The sequence below is a fragment of the Onychomys torridus genome, chromosome 1 (genome assembly GCF_903995425.1).
Source record: "Onychomys torridus chromosome 1, mOncTor1.1, whole genome shotgun sequence".
Lineage (NCBI taxonomy): Eukaryota > Metazoa > Chordata > Mammalia > Rodentia > Cricetidae > Onychomys > Onychomys torridus.
This window is the reverse complement of record NC_050443.1, coordinates 100,612,809-100,633,415: the sequence shown is the minus strand read 5'-3', so window position 1 is coordinate 100,633,415 and position 20,607 is coordinate 100,612,809. Positions and strand designations below refer to the sequence as shown.

General features: G+C 44.2%; 1 protein-coding gene across 1 annotated transcript in view; it reads right to left on the bottom strand.

Moving 5' to 3' along the window:
- Nucleotides 1–17,568, bottom strand: part of Cacng3 (calcium voltage-gated channel auxiliary subunit gamma 3) — a 95,950-nt gene extending 78,382 nt beyond the window's left edge. The window contains exon 1 of the mRNA XM_036176097.1: nt 16,896–17,568. Coding sequence (XP_036031990.1) covers nt 16,896–17,106 — 211 coding nt within the window. The 5' untranslated portion in view covers nt 17,107–17,568. The remainder of the gene's footprint in view (nt 1–16,895) is intronic.
- Nucleotides 17,569–20,607: the final 3,039 nt, after the last annotated feature.

Below are 20,607 nucleotides of genomic sequence, written 5' to 3'. Positions count from 1 at the left end.
CACACAATATTAAAAAAAAAGAACATCGAATTGGCTCACAGAGCCAGATATGAGTTTTCCAAAATTGTAGTTCTCACTTGAAACCCTGAATTTTATCCTTGGCAACAAATGCTGTTGGTTGCTTTTCTCAAAGTGACAGGCTCAGTTAGTTCTTTTTTTTTTTTTTTTTTTTTTTTTTTTGAGAAAATGTCTGCCAAAGACCTAAGCCTAAATAACCATAATTTTGCTGTCATTCAGTCATTCTTTCCAGAAAATATGGCATCTCATGGAGGGAAAAGCAGCTAGTTCAGCTCGCAACTCAGTAGCCCAGGGCTTTCTCTGGAGACCTCCAGTGGGCATGTACTTGCAGTGGAAGTGCCCTGTATGTACTTCCTACATTTTTAGGTTATCAAAATAACCCTGCAACATGAGATTTAACAAAATCTATCTTTTCTTTTCTTTTATTTTTTTTAAAGCTTCATTTAGCCGGGCAGTGGTGGAGCACGCCGTTAATCCCAGCACTCGGGAGGCAGAGGCAGGCGGATCTTTGTGAGTTCAAGGCCAGCCTGGTCTACAGAGCGAGATCCAGGAAAGGCGCAAAGCTACACAGAAAAACCCTGTCTTGAAAAAAGCAAAAAAAATTTTTAAAAAATCAATAATTAATAATTTTTAGGGCGGTGGTGGCACATGCCTTTAATCCCAGTACTTGGGAGGCAGAGGCAGGCTGATCTCTGTGAGTTCGAGGCCAGCCTGGTCTCCAAAGCGAGTTCTAGGAAAGGCGCAAAGCAACACAGAGAATCCCTGTTTTAAAAAAAAAAAAAAAAAAAAAAAAAAGCTTCATTTAGGCTATTTAAAAGTGCATCTACTATTTTCTAGCACTGTGTTGTGGAGACATGCATGGTGACTTTGACTGTGGGGCCACTGTCCTGACTGGTGCTTGGACTTCAACAGGGTTGCTACTGTAGCGTGCACACCATAGTGCAGCAGTCACCACAGTGGGAAAGCTGTGTCTGCTCCTATGGCTCTGAAACAGTTTTGAAGTTGCTGAATCGATCTCAGGAGGCTGGCCTGACCCTCCAGCCTGAAGATCCATGCTTTGAGAACACTGGCTATGGCTTTAAGATGAGAGAGACAGTTTTTCAGATTTAGGTGACCTGAGTTTGCAGCTCACGAATGGCTCGGATGTGGCCTGAGTTCCAGATGCTCATCTGTTAAGTGGTGATAATACCTTGTAGGGCTCTTACAGGACTAAGAACTGGTGTGCAAGCACTCGGTATGCACCAGCTGCTGCTTACTAAGTGCTACCAGTTCTCATCTGCAGATGAGCTAGAACATGGGGTCCGTATAACCTAGACCACCTGTATGAGAAGAATCAGATCCAAGATTTGTGAGTCTGAGTCTGACTTGTTGGTACTACCTCCATCAGTTAGTCCATTCATTTGGCCTCAGTCTTCTTTGAGTCTTGTGAACGATTATTAGTGACAAATAGAACAATGGTTGCCACGGTCTGGATGATTCTCTACTGTCGGCAGAACAGGGCCGATTCTGTCTAGTCTATGCCATGAAAATGGAAATTACCAGCACCCATTTATCCAGGCTCAATTTTTCTAAGTGCTCCACAGATACTAACTATTTATACAATGTTATAGGCAGCTATAATGACAACCCTCATTTTGTAGATGGGTTAACTGGGATTCAGAGAAGTTAAATAATATGCTCAGAGTCACTCAGTCATATTGGTTGAACTTGGATTTGACCCCAAGTCATCTGGTATAGAAGTCTGTATTAGTGACTCTTGCATTCCTGTGACAAAAGGCCCAACAGAAACAGAGAACAAAGATGTATTTGGACTCACTGTTTCGGAGGGGCTGTCCCAGAGAAAGTATAGTGAGCCAGCACAGTTCATACAGGCCAGGAAGTTGTCTGGAGTAGTATGTCCTCAAGGACCAACTCCCCCCCCCCCACCCCCGGACCTACTTCCTCCAGTTAGGCCCCACCTCCCAAAGTTTCCCTGAACAGCACCACCATCTGAGAACCAAGTGGTTCAGATATGAACCTATGGGAGACAACGCAGATCCAAACCATAATGAGGTTGAACTATCTTTTTGTTTCCTTTGGTTTTATTTGCTCCTTTTTCAATTTTCTGAGACAAGATTTTGCTATGTATCCTTGGCTGGCCCAGAACTCACTGTGTAGTCCATGCTGGTCTCCAAGTTGCTGCTGTCATTCTGGCTTTGCTGTTGGGATTATAGGTATACACCATCACACCCTACAAGATTGAATTCTTAAATTCTGGGTGATATGGAGGAAGCAGGAAAAAGGGGAGTGTAGTAGTTTTTCCAGGGATGTGTTTTGAAATTGATGCATTTAAAAAATAAAGCTTTGAATCAATCAGAAACTCTAGAAAATATAGAAATTGTACCAGAAAGCCCAAGCACAGGTGTAAACATATACATGATGTGGTTGTGAACAACGGGCTAAGTGTGAGGAGACGCCACTTGAATGCTTGTCTCTGAGTGACTCGGAGATTGTGACTTTGAAACCACAAAGAGAAGAATATAGCCCTAGAAAGAAACATGGCTTTGTGCTGGACACGAATCATGGTAACTCCCATTGGTTTTCAGGCTCTGACTCTATTGCTGGAACATGGAAGATGCCAGTGTCTTTACAGGTCCACTTGTTAATGGAGCACATAGTGGGGTTGTTTGTTTTGCAGAGCTGAAGCTGGAGCCTGGGCCCTGCACGTGCCAGGAAAGCATTCTGCCTCTGAGCTAGCCTTTCTTTCTTTCTTTCTTTCTTTCTTTCTTTCTTTCTTTCTTTCTTTCTTTCTTTCTTTCTTTCTTCTCCTGAATCTTTTTTTAGTGATATTTTAAACTCTTACCTTGACAATTTTATACATGTTTACAACATGTCTTGATCATGTGTCTGTCCATTCTCCCCCCTCCTACCTGTCAGAATGCTGGGACTAAGTGGCTAAGGCCTGAGTGCTCAGACCTGGTTGGCAGCACACCACCCAAGCTCAGGAAGCATTACAGAAGAGAGGCAGAGTGAGGGAAGAACCAGAGGATGGGGATTGGGGATTTAGCTCAGTGGTAGAGTGCTTGCCTAGCAAGCGCAAGGCCCTAGGTTTGGTCCTCAGCTCTGGCAAAAAAAAAAAAAAGAACCAGAGGATGGGAAGGGCGCTTCGAAACATTGTCTTCTGAACAGGGCGTGGCCATTGCACTCAGGAGCGCACATCAGCGATGGTGACCCGCACAAGACCCATGCAAGGTCAAGGTAGAATGAACCCTAATGATGAAAAAATAAAAATACAATTGACAGAAGTGGTGAGCAAAGACAGGGAACTTGGATATTTTCATTTTATAAAGTAGGAAGCTAAGACATTTTGCCCAATGTGGATGGGAAAGAAATGAAGATTTGTGTTATTTTTAAAAATTAGAGAGCTAATCAATACAGAGGCTAGAGAGAGTTGGATACATCCTTGCCTATCATGGCAGGAAGTCAATAGATTATAAATCAAGAAATAGAGGGATTAAGATTTGATTTAGAGATATGAGAATAAACCCTGGGAGTATCAAGTCAGAAACGGCTTTAAAAAAAAGCTTTCTAGGGAGAAGTGGCTGTGAGGGGTGAGTCTCCCAGGGACTGTTGAATTGTAATGACAAAGGCTTGTCATTTGTATTGGATTTTAAAATTCTATGAATGATTACGTATCTTAATAAGTTGAAAGGTATCACTTTTCTATTGCTGTGATAAGACTTCATGGCCAAGGCAACTTAAAGAAGAATTTTTGGGGGCTTACAGTTTCAAGGGGTTAGAGTTCATGACCATCATGGCTGGGAGCATGGCAGCAGGCAGGCAGGCATGGTGCTAGAGCAGTAGCTGAGGGCTCACATCTTGATCCACAAGTATGAGGCAGAGAGAGTGAACTGGGAATGGTGTGGGCTTCTGAAACCTCAAAACCCACCCCAGTGACACATATCTTCCAACAAGGCCACACCTCCCAAGCAGCCCAACAATTGGGAACCAAGCACTCATATGTACGAGCCTATATTCTCATCCAAACTGCCATGTAAGATCAATCTCAGAAGGCTTTTGAGTAAATTCAGAACAATGTGAACTCGAAGAGAAAAATATTCTCTCTGTTAAGTGTTAACACATGACTCAGAAAATCAGGGAAATGCTATCTATTAGTCATTTAACAAAATACGAGCAGCAATCATTTGAGTGAAGGGAGGATGAATCTGTAGTGTGGGCATAGAGAAGACAGTATCAGGTTGATTTTGTTTCATACCAGGGGTCTGTTTGTGTGCTAAGTTTATATCCTTCAAAGTGTTTTAAGAGAGTAAAAGGCTGTAGAAATAGTTGGGTGATAGAGTGCTCACATAAGACCTTGAGTTTGATTCCCAGCACTACAGAACAAGATCAAAATCAGGCAAATGGGGAAAATCTACTCAAAAGAATAGAAGAGAAGTCAACTAGGAATTTTAAAAAGTTCAAACATGAAAAAGAGAAGCTGGTTATGGTGGCATCAAATTTCATCCCAGTACTTGGGAAACAGAGGCAGTATGACTCTGTCTCAGGCAATGACTGGAGGTCACACATGCCCCCCCCCAGATAGAGAGAGAGAGAGAGAGAGAGAGAGAGAGAGAGAGAGAGAGAGAGAGAGAGAGAGAGAGAAGAGAGAGAGAGAGGGAAGCTTAGTCCCTTGGCATGGCTTTCTGGGTTTCCGGGAGAGTGCTGCTTAGCCATAAGAACCTGGGATCTCTGAATTCATTTATACACCCTCCCAGCCCTGGATAAGCCAGTCCTCTGTGTACTCTGTATTCTTTTTGTGTACTTGGCATATGTGTTTTGAGCACCTAGTGAGGCCAGTCACTTTGAAGACTCACAGCCTTAAGAACATTTCCATGACAACCCGACATTGACTAATCCAGGAACTCCTCCTCTGAGCAGCAGGAGCTCCACCCACTGCTTGCCTCTCTAGCAGCATCTTCCCCACACAGCTATGAGCAAAGGCAGGAGGAACCTGGCCTTCCTTATTCTCTGCGGCATCCTCCGGACATATCATGGTGTCCAGCGCACTGTAGCAGCTTGATAAGCACTGGAAGAGCAAGGACCCCAGGCTGAAGGTCCCTCTGCTGGAAAGCACTTAGCTTGCATCTCTTGTTGGGGCTCTGGGCTGAGCAAGGACCTAAGCGGGGGGAAGAAGGCGGTTGGAGCTGATGAGCACAAGGGGCTAGGTGGTAGAGAGCTTGCCCAGCATGTGTTAAACCCTGACTTCAGTCCTCAGTTTCAAGGAAAAAAGAGAGTGAGAACCTGTGGGTTAGGAAGAGGGTGCTCAGCAGGAAGTAAGATTCTAAGAGCTTGGAGAGATTCAGTGAGCATTCCAAGTTTCTCATTGATGTCTCTTTTTGTATGATTTTCCCCAAAATAAGAAATAAAGTGCTGAAAATAAGGGAGCATGGGCTTGTCTTCAGAGGAAGTGAGGAAGGATGACAGCTCTGAGATGTCACTCTGTTGTGCCCGTCACAGAGAAGAGTCGGGGAGGGGCAGGATGGGCAACCATGTCAAAGACTAGACTTGTTCTTGTCTAATGGAAGTAAGAGAGATCTTGGGGCAATGTGCAGCAAATGATACAGCTGAGAAGACTCAGAGCGTGTACCAGGATCTGGGTTCAACCCCCAGTACCTTGAGTAGGAGGAGGAGGGGGATGAGGATGAGCAGAAGGAGGGAGGAAGAAGTGGGATGAAGGGGGAGGAGGGAGAATGAGAGGAAAGGGAAGGACAGGAGGGAGTGGGAGAGGAAGCAAAAAGGAGGGAAAGAAGAAGGGGGATGGGGAGGAGGAGTAGAGAGGAATGCAGAGTAGAAGGAGAGAGGAGGAGGGGGAGGAAAGAAGAGGGAGGACCGTGACGGCACAAGCACCTTCCACTCCTTCCTGGGATCTGAATCCAGGCCCCGTGTGAGCTGGGCTCCAGCACCCTGAATGAATCTGCTTTTCTCCATCTTTCAGCCACACTGGACTCCTTGAGCATCAGGCACAGTCCCACCTCTAAGCCTTTGCAGGTGCCTTTCTACCTGGAAATGCTGCTTCTCACACAGCCACTTGGCTTGTGTCCTCACCTCATTTCCATTTTGAATTCAATGTCACCTTCTCCATGAAAGCCTACCTTGACCACAGTATATAAAAGTTTCCCCACACAATCCCCCACACCCTCCCTTAGCATACCTTTCCTGTGTTAGGGTTGAGTTCTCTCTTTTCTAAGCCATGAAAAGATAAAAAGCCAGAACTACTGTATAATACAAATGTTAAAGCAGTTTCCATTGATAAACAGCTACTTGTCCCATACTTTTCAAGGAGTTGAAAGGATCCATAGTAAACGCGTCTATACTGACTGCTCCGATCCAGAACTAACTCCTGCCCGTGTCGGGAGAGTTTGTAATGAATGAGATGGTGGGAGGTCCCACCATAGTTACCTATGGTTTCCAGAATAACTTTAATTTAATGGGTAGGTACCATTGTATTTCTAGGACAGAAACGCATGATTCCAAACAGCACATGCTACAGGATGCAGAGTGGTGGCGACTCCAGCCCTGTGTGTGCAGGTAACAAATATAGAGAGAGACTCTTAAGCACAGAGAACAGAAGCAGTGGCTGCTGGGTTTGTATGCCCTATATCCACACAGCATGGCTTTTTTTTCTTCCTTCTCCAAGTTTGCATCCAGAGTATTGAGGGAATTTGAAAATGAGACTGCTACAACATGGTGTATGCTGGTGGTGGGGAGTCGGGGAAATAGGAGGATCCTGGGGCTTGCTGGCCAGCCAGTCTAACAAAAAATGTTCAGTTACTGTTGGGGATTAGCACAGGCACACTAGAAGCTTAAGGCACTTAAATTATCCTCCTGCCTGCAATGAATTTAACGCATATACAGTGAGCATATACTACATTCTGGGCTCTGGGGCTAAGCTGGTGATTGATGGGAATGCGGTGGCTAGAGTTCTTGGATAATGTTTCTTCTAACATTCCAATTAAAAGCTACAATGGTGGTGTTAGGACTCGCCTACCCTCAGTATCATTCCAGCTGCCCATCTGGGGCTCGTTCTTGCCCAAGATCAGTAAGAATCAAGCTTGGTGGTATCTATTGGTCTGCTGTCTGTCTGGTGTTCCTCAAAGATGGCTGGACCCCTATAAGTACTGCATGAGAACCTGGCCAAAGGCTGAATCACTGATCCCGGCCTGACACAGCATTTAAAGCTCAAAGGAGTCAAGTCAGTGATGTACCCAAAGTTTAATCCTCAGTAAATAGGACAGTCATGAACCTAATAGTATCTCCAACTTAAGATGTCTTGAGCTCCAGCTTCGAAGCAGTGGGAGGTGGCTCATTGTCTGTGCCCTGAATCTGGTCAGCCTCCTTGTGCTTCTGACTTCCAGACCCTCAGTGCTACCTTTTCAAGGGAAAATGGCTTTGGGTCTACAGACAGTGTTTCTTCACAGCCCTCTGCTATGGTGTTGAAACCCTGCTGGTTGTTACTATTTATTTTCCTGGTGTTGCCTTGCTGATTTCAAAATCAGCAACTCTTAACATTATGTTTATCTGTGTGGTATGTGTGTATATGTTCAAGTGTGTGCATGCTCACACACATATGTGTGGGTGTGGTGGCCAGAGGTCAATATCAAGGTATCCTTCTTTATCTCTCTTTGCCCCTTTATTGCTCTTTTTTTTTTTTTTTTGAAATAGGGTCTCTCATGGAACCTGGATTGCACCAACTCAGTGAGGCTACCTGGTCAGCAAGCTCCAGGACCTACCTGTTCCTACCTCCCCTGCACAGACATTACAGGTTTGTACCACCACTCCTGGCTTTTTTTTACATGGGTGCTGTTGGTCCCAACTCAGTTCCTCATACTTGAGTATCAAGCACTTTGCTGACTGAACCACATCCCCAGTCCCCAGCGTGATGACTTTTCACGACATTTGCAGCTATTGGACAGTTGTGTGCTAGTGACTGGCATCAGGCTTTCCATGACAGAGCAGGTGGGATGAAACCCATTCTGCCAGGTCTGGGCTTTTAATCAGGGATAGGCAGTGCTGAGGTTAGGGCAGCCCTACCAGCTCCCAGTGCTGTGATTCTGTGCAAACTACCTTACCCCTCTAAGCCTCTGTCTCCCTGCTGGTGGCACAGAATGACTAGCAGTAAACTGACTGGCTTTTAGGATAATCAGCCGATCCTGTTTATACTGCATATCCAAGTGCCTAACGCATAATTAATGAGAGGCAGCAGATGGGAAGACCTGAATCCCAGCTCCGTGTGGAAGTCTATAAAATGCAGATAACAGTAATATCTAGTTTCTGAAGAAGTTGTGAGGATCAAGTAGTGTTTATTAAGTGCTTTCTTAGAACGGTGTTTAAATCATATATGTCTGCTGTTAAATAAATAAACAAATGTTCAGGGATGGCCAGGGAAATGAGCTCACAGCCTGACACAATGACAGCAACTTTGCATATGGAAGGTGATTGCTAAGTGTCAGCTGTTATTTGTATTGCTTTCTCATGACTTCTTTCAGGGACTGGCACAGCCCATGCTTCTCCTCCTTCCTTGGAAGCAATGTGGATCCTACGGGTTCGCTAACAGCATCTCACCTGCTTAACAGGATCAGGATGAAGGGCCATGTTCTCTGGAGGTAGGCCACCTCCTGTGACTGAGGATATAGGACCACAGGTAAATCTGCCTTGCAGAACTGTCTAGGGGTGGAGAGCTTCCAGACATGGCTGATCCTTGCATGATTTGGGGCAAATGCTAGTCAAACCCTGAATTTTCCTTTCTCTCTCTCATATATATATATATATATATATATATATATATATATATATATATATGTGTGTGTGTGTGTGTGTGTGTGTGTGTGTGTGTGTGTGTGTGTGTGTGTAAAATATATCTATCTATCTATCTATCTATCTATCTATCTATCTATCTATCTATCTATCTATCTTTCAATGGCTCCCCTTTTTGAGGAGATGGTCTACGTTTCCCGATGACAGCAGTTCCATTTCCCTTAAGAAACTGTGTCCAGAGCACTAAGAGAGAAGAGGCCTACACTTCTCTTACTTAGCTCATTGTAGTTACTACTTGTCCAGCTAATGCCTGAGTGGTGAGGCCTCACATGATTGCATTTGCTGACCCAGTACCCTGTAACTATGTTTAAAGCCTCTCCTCCTACTAGATAGATTCAGCTCTGCATGAAGGTACATGGCTGGTGAGTGGAGTGGGGGCTGACATTCAGTCCCTGCTGGACCCCAAGGTCAAGGGAACTCAGGTACTGTGACTTCTTTACAAGTATGGTCCAGATGGGCCAAGGGCTTTTGAGTGAATGGGCATCTTTCTCCAGGAAGACACCCAAGCTTCATTCATCTTAGAGACTCTCATCATGCCAAACCATGTCATACTCATTGCCATCTACCTTTCAACATGGCTATTTCCCCTCCATTTCCTTGCTGAGGTTGACATGTGTGCAAATGTGTAGCCATGCAGCCTGAACAGGAATCCAACCCAGAGAAGAAATGCTTTCTCTTCCCTACACATTCTGTATATTATGAACGGTTCTTCTTGTGGCCCAAGATAGTTCCCTGGAAGACCACATCTTTGGGAGGAAAGAGCACTGGCATGAGAAAGCTAATTTACCATCTTAAAGCAAATTAATACTCTGACATGAATGAATCAAGAGCTAATGGCCAACATATTATTGACAGAACCATAGAAAACACAAAGGAAGTAGTTGAAAAAATGCTTGCTACCTTTGACAGGCAGGTGTCACGCTTAAATGCCCCTAGGCACATATTCTATATTAGCTCCCCAGAAGTGGGTACCATTTGGTGAGTCCTTGGAACCTGTAGACCTCTACCTGGCAGAAGTAGATCACTAGGGAGAGGCCTTTGAAGGTGATCTCTAGTTCCTGGTTACTTCTGCTCTCTACTTCCTGTCTGCTGTGATGTGAACAACTGTTCTCTGCCACATGTTTCTACTGCCACAATGTCCTGCCCAAATGCATTGGCTTTCTTATGAAGGTACAGACATGGAAGAGCCCCTTGACAATAACATGCTTCCTTGTTGTGAAATATCTGACTTTGGACTGGGCTTCCTCATCTCAAGCTGGCTCCTGCCGCTGCCTGAGCCCATGCTGCAGAGACTGCATTTGCCAACCCTGTACCCTGTAACTATGTTGAGAGCCCCTCCTCCTACTAAGTAGCCCGAAAGCAAATGACATACAGGTGGAATGCTCCAAAGTATGCCTTTCTAATTTTCAAAATATTAAGAACACATTTCTCCTAACTTACATAGTCAGCTGATGTCAAGTTTTGTTCAATTAAACAGTAAGGGAGCCAGAAGAATCATAAAACTGGTTCAACATAGGAGGTAACAGACTTCTGAAATAAGATTGTAAAGTTAGATGTGGAAACTGGTTGGCATGCTGGGAAGTGCAAGCCGCTCTACTTGGGAATTGCCTTTTCTGCTGACCAGCAGTCATCTGCACCATGACTGAACAAAATGTTATGTTAATTTCACCAAGTTTTGAACTAAATGAGCATACATTTAGTGGATCTGAGTCTATTTCTTTAAAAAACAAACATTAAACAAAGAATAGTCCTTCAGAGGACAGTCTCTGGGAAAATGTGAGAAGAATCTGGCATCCTTTTGCCTGGTTCCTTGTGTGGTTTCTTTTTGTTGTTGTTGTTGTTGTTTTTCTCAACACATGATACCAAGAGCCCACATTGGTCAATTTTACATGAGTGAGTGTTTTTTTCTGTACTCTATAACATACATGTTCAAGTGATGAAATCAACAGAGGCATTTTCCAGGCCTTTACTGCCTGTGATGGAATCACAGAACAAGAAGACAGAATGTTGTGCTTGAGGTAGAAAGAAAATGCCTGAGGACTTTGTAACAATGAGGGCACAGCTGGGGAGAAATGTGGATTAGACAGTTGAGAACAAGACCAGCCCACAAAATGGATGGTTTCCATGGCTGAAACAGGGTCATAATCCAAAGTGTAAGAGTGGGTGTGCAGGGGTCAGGTGGGTCCTACTTTCTATCTGGATACCATTTACTGTGGAAGTGGCTGGGCATCTATGCGTGGGTTTCTCTACCAGCCAAATCAGTCACATTTGCACTGTGGCAGCCAACATATCTGGCAGGCTTTACTCTTCACTCTATGGATCCTAGGGAGTTCTAGGGATCTCAGGAATGGGTAGGATGGCTGCTGAGGGACTTTGAACATGTACTGTTTGCCAACACTAAGGGAAGCATCTCAGCATCTAAAACGTTAGGACGATGTGGACATAGCACCACTGTGTGTTATTCATGCCCCTGTTCTGACCTCTGCCACCTGTCCAATCCTAACTTAACCCACAGGCACAGCTCAGGTCACTTGTTTGCATCCTGCCTTATGACTCTGGCCCACTTTCTTCCTGCTTTTGACTCTTGGGTTTTATGGGTGAGGAGGAAGAATGCATGGAAAGGACCAGAAAGGCCAGGAATAGAAGGTCAGGAAGAGCTCTAGCTTGTTCTGTGCTGTGGCTTAGATGAGACAACAGGATGACATGTGAGATCTTGGAATGAAGGAGCAGAAATGGCTGTTTCTAAGATCTAGGGATACATAGCAGTGTGCCTCAAAGACCCCTGTACTTACAGAGTTTGCCTTCTGCCGGGTGACATAAGATATGAAAAGTGCGCATCGGTGTATCTGAAGGCACCTGGCACAGGTCTTGGCACACAGGACATATCCCCTGTTATCCCCCCACCTCATACTCTTCCTCAACTGTGTCTTTGCAGCTTCCCTGAAGGATTCTGAACACATAAATAAAGCTGGAACCCCATCTGGCTGAAAAAGCCAACCATCTGCAGATTTGGAAATATGGGGGAACTTCTAATGCCTGGCTAATTTTTTTTTCAGTTTTTCAGCCAGATGTTTGGTGTCATTCAGGCCCATCTGCAGCAGACACAGCGGTTTACTGAACTTCCTTTCCATGATTTTGAGTTCTCTGAGCTATAATTCCAAGTGAGCTTTCTTTTCTTAATATCCAAAGCCCTTTCAATGAGTTAGAAAGAGTAATTCATGAACTAAGAATGAACATATCAGAAATTTGCTTTAAAAGGCCATGTAGGTAATTTTTAAGGCTCAAAACTGGCAACCTATGGACAAAATTAACTGACAATGTAAGTACAATTTGGATGAAAGGTGAACTATTTGCTTGTATTTTAAAATTCAAATGGTTTTTATGCCTGACTTTTCTCTGATCTTTCTTCTCTCTGTGTATATATGTACGGTGTGTATGCATGTATACACACAACATTGTATATGTGTGTGTACCTGTGTGTGCTTCTGTGTGTGCACAAGGACGTGTGTGCACATATGGAGGCCAGACTCTGAAGTTGGGTGTAATTTTTGATCAATTGCTTCTAACCTTATATGCGGAGTCAAGGTCTCTCACCTGAACCTGGAGTTTTCTAATTCAGCTAGTCTAGTTATCCATATTGCTCAGGAAACTCCCTGTGTTGGCCAGGATCACGGGTAGCCTGCTTTAACCACTGGGCACTTGTGTGGTGGTGGTGGTGGGAATCTTAATTCCAGCCCTTACATTTGTGTAAGGAACACTTTACTCACTGAGTCATTTCTCTGCCCCCTGCTTGGCTCTTCTTTACCTGACACATTGGCACACATTTGATACACACACATGGTCAAACTCAATTCCAGTCAAATAACAGTTGTCTTTTAGATGGTCTCTCCAGCTTGGTACAGTCCTGGACTACGCTCTATTGCCCCCACATTGAGACCAAATTCTGCTCATCATGTCTCTCTAAATGTACTGTTGTTGTCTCCTCTACAGCTGGGGCGAAAGAGTGTGACTTGCTTTCTTCACACTTGACCTGACCTGGCTAGGCCATATGGACAGTTGGATTTATGACTTCTTCTTTTTTAAATTTGCTCTGTAGACCAGGCTGGCCTCAAACTCATAGCGATCCACTTGCCTCTGCCTCCCAAGTGCTGGTATTAAAGGTGTGTGCCACCACCCCCCAGCTATAACCTCATCTAAAGTTCTTATCTTAGAACTGAGTAAACTGAGGTCCAAGGGAGAAAAGCCATATGAACAATTTACATGACTATTAGGGACAGAAATGTGATTAGCACCCAGGTTTCTTCACTGCTAAGGTAGTGGTCGCTCCACAGTCTAATTGCATTGCTTTGCTTGGATCTAGGGCTTCAGTGATTTTTTTTTTTAAATGAGAGAGATGCTTACTGAACATATTCTCATTCAAATTCACATGCTGCCTTTGAAAACATGCAGCAGGTGGGGACTTTGTGAATGCTTTGCCTGCTTTCCAGATAATGAGTCAGGCAATCGCCAGGGTTTCTCACTGTGAGTATCTCTACATAGGTTGATTGCTTTCTCATTCAAAGTGCATCTTTTGCTGCTCTGAGTTTGTTCTTGTCTGGTGGCTCCTGTGTCTCTTCTATCGATGCATGGACAAGCTGAATGTTTTCAGATCTGAGACTTCTGAATGGAAAAAACCATGTGTCTGGGCATTCTCACAAGTCAATATTTCTATCAGCAGCAAATCAGCTGCTAGAGTGTGAACTAAGGCTCTCTAGCAATGGCCTGAGAAGCTGCAAGTCTTAGGCTAGGTATTGCCTGCCAAGTTGAAGTATATGACCTTGAGCAAATGATGGAACTTCTCCCAGCCTCAGTTTCTTCATCTATAAGGTAAGGGTAATGACAGTACCCACACCCCTGAGCTCTCCTGAAGATGAAAGACTGAAGTTTTCAAAAACATTGAAAGCAGTACTAGTATAAACGACACTCTGCTGGCTCATAGGAATGACAAAGGAGGTACCATCTCTCTTGAGTGCTGTGGCCCTCACAAGCATGCAGAGTCATCCCAGACCCAGTGTAAACATTCATTACATATTGGCTCTAACATCATAATTGCTTGGAGGGCTTTTAGGAAATTTGGATTCTGGGCATCTACCACAGATCTATGGAGGCATGGAATGTAGTTATAGAGCTTAATAATCTATTTTTTTTTAAACCTATTCATGAGACTCCAATGGCTAGCCAAGTTTGGGAACAATTGATATTATTATTATTATTATTATTATTATTATTATTATTACCTTGAATACTTTTGCTGTTAGAGGACTCACCACCTCTGGAAGCTTCCTACTCCACACTTTGTATTTATTTATAATTAGGTAAAACCTGTCTTACTTTAGCTCCCTCATCAACCTCCTTGAGACCACACAGAAGATTTCAAATCTCTCAAATGACAGCCCTTCATATGTTTGCAGACAGCTGTCAGGCCCCTGCCCCCCAAGTATTCCCTTATTTGAGGCAAAATAGCCATATTGTCTCATGGCTCTTAAAGTATGAAAAAGGACTCTTCTAAATTATGTGTAAGAAAAAAAATTGAGCCGTAACACACTCCCTACATAGGTCCTTTGATGTTTAAAGGACCAGAAGATGAGGATGTTGTAGTTCTGAGACAGACAAGAGCTAGTGAATAGAGATGGCTATTTATCTTCATCCTCATAGAGGGCGGAAGTCTTAGGATGTATTCGGGCTACTGCATGTATATTATCATGCAGAAAACAGAGGCTCTTACAAATTCTTTGAACACCTGATGTATTCAGTTCATTAAGAAGAATCTTGGCTTCAAATTTTAGACAGACCCATCTAGATGGTAACACTTTTCAGACCCATAATGGTTTGTGCATCATACTGAATGGGATGCTTCAAAAATGTAAAATATAGCTGAGAAAAACTATAAGAAGACTTCAACAAGTTTTCTGAAAGGAATTGACTTGCCCACAAACACATCTTCAGTTCATCTAATTCCTTCCAAATCCCATTAAACCTATGGAACATTTGGGGTTCCAGGCCCATGTATGAATTGTAGCACAGAGTAGCATGTTGAAGAGAAGAGGAAACACTCTTTAGGAGGCTTTGAGAAAAGGTTCAGAAAACTCAGGCCCTGATTCTATCTGACAGATTGTTAAATAAATAGGCACAGTGCAGGATATCAATATTTGTGTTTAATTTTACATTTTCAAAATATTTCCAAGAGATAAAATGACTATAAATGACTAATCCTGATATACTTGTATATGGTTTTGTCTGGGGACGAGCCTCTTTTTTTTGTTTTAAATGCCCTGTATGTACGCATTATCATGTCTACCAAATCACAGCATTGCAAAAGCTGATTTAATTCATTATTGCCAATACATCAAACGGAAGGATGGAATTTCCCCAAGGTGAATGACCTCTTGCTACCCATCTGCAAATGCTCAGAAATAACCACAAATGTTAGATTCTTTGTGATGTTTAGGAGAGAATCATTTCAGAATTTCTGTCAGTACACTGACAGAAACAGTACAAGCTTGAGTAATGCCCACTCAAAACTATCAATTCCAAATCAGTCATTTCCTGGGTTAACTGAGAGGTAGAAAAGGACAAATGTCTTAGCTAGGGGTATAGAGACCATTTGCAGCATTGCCTGGGTTTCCTAACTTTACGTTGATTCTCACTTCACAAAGGTAGCCCTTCCCCTCTAAGTTTCCCACCAGTTGCGAATCTGCGTTGGAAACAGAATCAACTGTAGTGGCGCTATAGTCAGAGGAGTTCAGAGCGTCAGGACGTGGGAAGGAGGCCAGAGAATGATGCAATATTATACTAGCAAGTGATGTCATAGCATGATTTCCTAAGTCATTTACATAAATGCGAGTTCCCAAGAAACCCTGAGAATGCCTCATGGAATGCAGGTGGAGAGAACCAACAGCAAGTGGGGGACAGGAGGAAGCCCCATTTTGCCTGTCTGTCACTGTCACAAACTTCACTGAATCCCCAGGAGCCAGAGAAATAACAAAATCCAATCAACCAACCAAATAAAACCTGTCCTCAGTGCCCCTTGAATCCAGTGTTTCCCTCAGGTGATAGGTTCCCAGAGCTTTGGTTTTCCTTTTTTTTTTTCACTCCTTGTGACACCCAGGCACTGCCTAGTGAAGCTGACAGTTACTCTTCATGCGGCAAGCAAGTTTAGTAGTGGCACAGGCTACCGAAGAGCTTCCCATTCTAAAACTGGCCTGCCCTCCCCATTACTAGTTAGAACAAATCCTCTGATTTTTAAAATTAGAAACAATGAGCTGCAATTCTTAGAGTTAGTCTAATCTAAATGTCAAGGAAACACATTTGCTGGTTATGAGCGTCATTTATGAATGAAGTCAGGTGGCTAGCAGACACCAAGACTTCAGTTTTATTTTGATCCCAAATAATGAAACACTTATTCATAATGAAATTTTCTTTAGCTGTGCCGGTGTGAGAGTTGGGGCTTATATATTGTTCTCTAGTACCAGTTGGCAAAGGAAGTTCACGACAATGTCTAGTTAGAACAAACTTGGGAGAAGCTAAGATTTTATCGGGAAAAAAAAAAGCGGATCAGAGTACCCCATGTCGGATCAGCCCCTCTTCACCTCCTCTATTACCTTCCTGTCTTCCCTCCCTCCGTTCCTTAATAATCCCAGTTCACTGAAATGCAATTAAACAAATCCAAAGTCTCCTTCTCTAGACAGAGATCCAACCAGTGCACAACATGCCTAGAGATTTGGGATTAGAAGATTTCCAACTGCAGAGGCTGCTTAAAATGTTACAAAATCGCATCACATTTAGCTTAGACCAAAAACAATCAACAAGACCCAACCCTTCCATCCATATAGCACCAGCCTCAGTGGAGACATTGTCTGGACATTCACTCTTTTCAAAACATCTCAACTGTTTTTCTTCCCCTCCACTGTCTCTATTTCCCTCAAACGCACATCAGGACGCTAGAAGCCAATCATTCAGAGCCAGTGAGAGGAATTTGTAAGTACCTTCCAAGCAGCAGGTCCTCCACAACCCAGAGTGGGTCATTACTTCTTCATTCTTCCGGCTGGTTTCATTGTCACTTGTAGATTTAGTCCTGCACACACCTCTGGAATATAGCCAGTAGTCCGTGCCCACTGCAATGGTCATTAAACTAAAAGCTGCGAAGGCTCCTACAGTGGTGATCAACATCTGGATACCTCTGTCACACATCCTCATAATTCTTCATGGTACTCTGAACGGCTGGGGGTTGGAGGGGGAGATTCAGTACCAGAGGGGAGAATCACTCTGCAGCTGGGCAACCTAGGACGGCCTCTTCCAAAAATCTGGATCTCCTTTTGTCAGTATCCACGGGGACTTTGGGAAAGCTGGGATTTCCTGTCTTGAGCTCTCTCCAATTCCCTGAGTCCTCTATGGCCCTCGGGAGGGTGCGGGCTCCAGGGGGTTGGTCCACATCACTGCTGCGGTCAGAGGATTCCTGGGTTGCTTTCATTCCTCAGGAGCTTGGTGGGAACCAGGGTTTGTGCTGGGCATGGCTTCGGAGCTTGCAGCTGCCAGCTCGGTTTGAGATGCGCCTGGTTCCTCACAGCCCCGGGAGACTCAAGGCAAAAGAAACCCGGAGAGGTCTGGTGTGTGAGTGAGTGTGTGTGTGTGTGTGTGTGTGTGTGTGTGTGTGTGGTGTGTGTGTCTGTCTGTCTGTCTCTGTGTGTGTGTCTGTGTGTGTGTGCGCGCGTGCGTGCGTGTGTGCGAGCGCGTGTGCCGGGGGTGAGGGCGGATGGCAAAAAATAGCTCTGCTGGGAGGCGAGTCGCTGAGAAGAGTGTTCACTGCTTCCCCAGCCTCCCAGGAAAGCTCTCCGCCTGCTCTCCACACCCCCGCGCAAACTGGAGAAAAGGGAGAGTCCTGGGGCGGGGGCCGGCCGCTTGCATGGGAAGGCTGAGGTCCGTAGTGCTGAACGGACAGCTCCCCGCCTGTTGCCCAGCCTCCCTCTTCCCGATGCAGGGTCGTTGGAGGTCCGCGGTGCTGAAGGGACAGCTCCCTTCTGCGGCTGCACCCTAGCTCTTCCAGCTTCTAGGCTAGGGACCTGGGGTGCTAAGGGTCATTCCCCTAACACTCCCCGGTGCTTTCCCGGAACCAGCCAGCCAGCTCAGCTCCGTACTCGAGCCCACACCCCGAGCAAAGTTTCGGGAGCCCGAGGCAGTCAGCACCAGGGCTCCAGGGTACTGCAGCACGGTGGATCTCGCTCCTCAGAGGGAAGGGTTAAGGACAAGGGCCAGGGAAAGAAACCCACAGCGCACTCTGGCGCGTGTTCTCTCAGAGCCCACCCAACGCAGCATTCTCTAATCAACCCTCCTCCTCATCCCTGAGCCCAATGAACCAGGCAACTTTGCTCTTTGCTGCAGAAGTCCACTGGAGAGACAGAAGCTAGGAAAGATCTAATCTACTTAAGGGATGGGAGGCTATCTGATTCACGGTTCACTTGGGTGGGCAAAATGTGTGTATCTGTCCCAATTTTGTTCCTCAGAAAACAAACCAATATGTCTACCCACCTCTCTCCAGAGCTCAGGTTTACACAGGAGACAGTGTACTCACATCAGACCCAGAACAATTCATATATATATATATATATATAAACACATACCTCTAAAGGGCTGAAGAGACTAAATGTACCTAGATTGCTGTTCATATATCAGAGACCTTGGATGAAGGGATTTACATCCAGAGTTTAGTCTCTGAATACACTTGTTAAATATTTTAACACTTTTACATTTAAGGGGCTGGTGAATTCAGGATGGGAGAGCACTGAAAATGTCAGCTTCTTTCCAAAGACCCTAGTCCTGTTCACTTGTTAACATCTTCTTCTAAGTCAGACCTGGAAGCAGGTATAATTAGGTCTGGGTTTCTTGCTAGCCCAAAGCACAAATGCCATTACACACCTGTGAGTTCTTTCTCTCAGAAATAGAGAATGTGCTGAAAAGAACCGGCACAGACTGACTTCCCAGTTCCATATGTTCTAGCATATAGATAAGGACACACTAATTTGACGTCAGGCATTCCACCAAATTGCTCTGACCATTTATTTTCTTGTGGCATGACAAGTACTGATACCCAGTTGGATGTTTGGAATTGAGGCTGCATGGGCTGTTTCTGCAAATCTCTGAGATGTGCCCACAACCAGCTGTCACATTTGAGTGTTATTTAACTGGACAAACATATAATGGAAGGGAATGGTAGGCACATTCATTCTCTGTGGTGCCATCTCTGGCTGTCTGGGAGCTTCTATTCAGGTAACTGAGGAGGGGCAATATACTGAAAAAGTCTCAGATTTGGCTCCCAACCTTTTTGCGACTTTGAGGTTTTTATTTTTATGATAATGTCATTTGAAGGTTTGATTCTTGGTGTTATATACACATATATGTGTACATATAGGTTTGCATGTATAGCTGGTGTGTTTATGTGTGAGTGAGTGCTATGATCAATTTTGTCATGATTTTTGAATGCCTGTGAATTTGTTGTAGACATAAAGTAGATATGTATACACCTGTATGGTGCAGTTTCTGGGGTCATGTGATCATGTTTTGCATAAACATAGTTGTGTGCATGCATGGATGTGTGTGTGTGGGTGTGAATATGCAGGTACAAAGTAGATTTGTCTGTTTCTATGTATTTAGTTGCATATAGGTATGTGTCAGTTTATACTGAAAATTTTTCCATATTACAAAATGAAACTGTAGACATAGGGCTGGGGCCATAACTAAGTGGATCCTGGAAGCATGTGGGGAGGTAATGGGGAGAAGATTCTCTATATAGAAAATTTGCACCTCAGTCATGATTATTGGTATTCTTGATCGCTATTGTTTCTATTGATAATAAAATAATATTTATTGTTAACTTTTAAAAAATTGTCTTAATATTGTTTAGGCTGCTCTCAAACTTGTTACATAACCCAGGCTGGCCTGAAACTGATTTTCCTGCATCAGTGCCTGGGGTAATAGGTGTAGCTATCACACATACCTGGATTGATAATTATTAATTTAGAAGGGCACATAGTTACATGAATGTGAAGTTGGTCTTTCCTGGGAGGTTTTATAAGATAGATGGATATTTTCTTCTCCTTCTTAGAAATTTAAATAATATGAAATAATTAATAATGATCAAAACGGCCATTCCTGGGTTTGTTTTATTCTTCTCTTATTCCAGCAGAGATAGGAAAGATGCTCTCTGAAGCAAGGCAGTGACAGTGGATGGGCTTGGGCCTTAGGAATTGTGTGCTCCACTACTCTATTCACCAGATGGCCAGCAAAACAGCAGCAGCCCAGATCCACACCCTCAGATAAGTGGCAAAAGGCCAGACATCCCATGTCCAGCAGATAGAACCAAGTATCCAGTTAGATGGCCGAGAAAGGCCAAGTGCTCAGGTGGATAAGGAGGACAGTCACAGTCCGAAAGCAGAAGAGAAACGGCTGCAATGCCTAAGAATTGAGTTTTGCACTGGAGCTTGGTGACACACAATCATCTTTGGTAACCTCTGACCAGAGCCGAGGTTAATTTGAATGTGGGAGTATGTGGAACAAGTCAGAGAACCTGCTGACGTGGGAGCTGGAGGCAGGGAGCCCGTCATTTAGATCCTAATAATTTCTCCTCATTTACTAGGGGGTGATCTCAGCCTTTCATTCAGTGAAATGTGTAGGTGTGCACATGAGTGTGTAGAATCTGCGGCT